Source organism: Gavialis gangeticus, unplaced genomic scaffold (genome assembly GCF_001723915.1).
Source record: "Gavialis gangeticus isolate Ggan-Ray unplaced genomic scaffold, GavGan_comp1, whole genome shotgun sequence".
Taxonomy (NCBI): Eukaryota; Metazoa; Chordata; order Crocodylia; family Gavialidae; genus Gavialis; species Gavialis gangeticus.
The window spans coordinates 136,026,964-136,028,062 of NW_017729025.1; the positions used below are offsets into that span (position 1 = coordinate 136,026,964).

Genomic DNA, 1,099 nt, shown 5'->3' on the forward strand with positions numbered 1-1,099 from the left:
TGGCCTAATTTATGTTGGCTCATGCAACCAAAAGGAGAAGGGGGAAAATATAATAATCCTCTGAATCTTTAAGGAGTTCCATCTGCTTGCTATAAGACAGGATTACCTGTTCTGTATCATGGAAAATTACCTTAATGCAGACACCCAGTGAAAACAGTAGGGCATGTTTCACAAAATCACTCTAGATGGGCTCTAGTTTCAACATGGTGATTGCAGAGCGATTTTTATTTCCAGGGCCAGATCCATGATTAGAGCATTTTGCCAGTATAGCCATGCTTGAATGCTATGCTGGCAAAGCAGTCCTCGTATGGATGCAGCAAAGCTGCATTCTTATTTGTTCAGCTTCTCCCTGTCCTCTTTAGTGAACTAAGAAAGTAAAAATGTTGCTGGTGTCACTGCATCTATACCTAAGGTGTGTTGGTCAGAGTTTCTGCCTTTCCTCACTCCTAACCAGCATGGACATCAACCAGTGCCTACACCAAGCATCATACCTCAGGAAGCTCTGTATTCCCAGTCTTACATTTCACCTCAGATGTAAAACTGAAGTTCTGACCTGCTGTGATTACTGAATCCTGTTTTGCTTTTCCTAAGAGAAAATTGAATATCCCTGGGGGTCTGCTCAAATTCCAGCTCTAGTAGTTGCATTCTGCCCTTACGTTTCAGACAGTACATTAATCCTTTGTTAAACAGTGCCTTAAACTGTGGAGAGCACAGAATGCACTTTATCACTTTCTACAGGCCAAAGGCTGTGATTTTCAGTGGTCAGTGAAGGAAGAATTCAGTTTCTGCTCCGGCACATATTTGGGGCTCTTTGGGGCAGGAGCTGCTTCAGAAGTGTGTGTTGTTTTTATTACGCTGACATGTTTTCTCTGTGATGGATCAGATCTTGGATGAGGTTGAAAGGAGAAGGGGGATATCTGCTGCCCTGGTTTATCCATTTATGAGGAGTCTGATGGAATCTCCTTTTCCTGCACCTGGAAAGACCATCAAAGTCAAGACTTTTCTGCCTGGAGCTGGAAATGAGGTAAAAAAAAGAATGACAGACATGAAAATTGAAACCAATTCTCTCATCTCACAAATAATTATAAGAAGCAGTCAA

General features: G+C 42.0%; 1 protein-coding gene across 3 annotated transcripts in view; it reads left to right on the top strand.

Annotated features, from left to right (window-relative positions):
- ST5 (suppression of tumorigenicity 5) overlaps positions 1-1,099 on the top strand; it is a 303,619-nt gene that overhangs the window by 222,499 nt on the left and 80,021 nt on the right. For all 3 annotated transcript variants that reach the window (XM_019519607.1, XM_019519609.1, XM_019519608.1), the window contains one exon: positions 884-1,024. In XM_019519607.1, the coding sequence (XP_019375152.1) occupies positions 884-1,024 (141 nt within the window). The remainder of the gene's footprint in view (positions 1-883; positions 1,025-1,099) is intronic.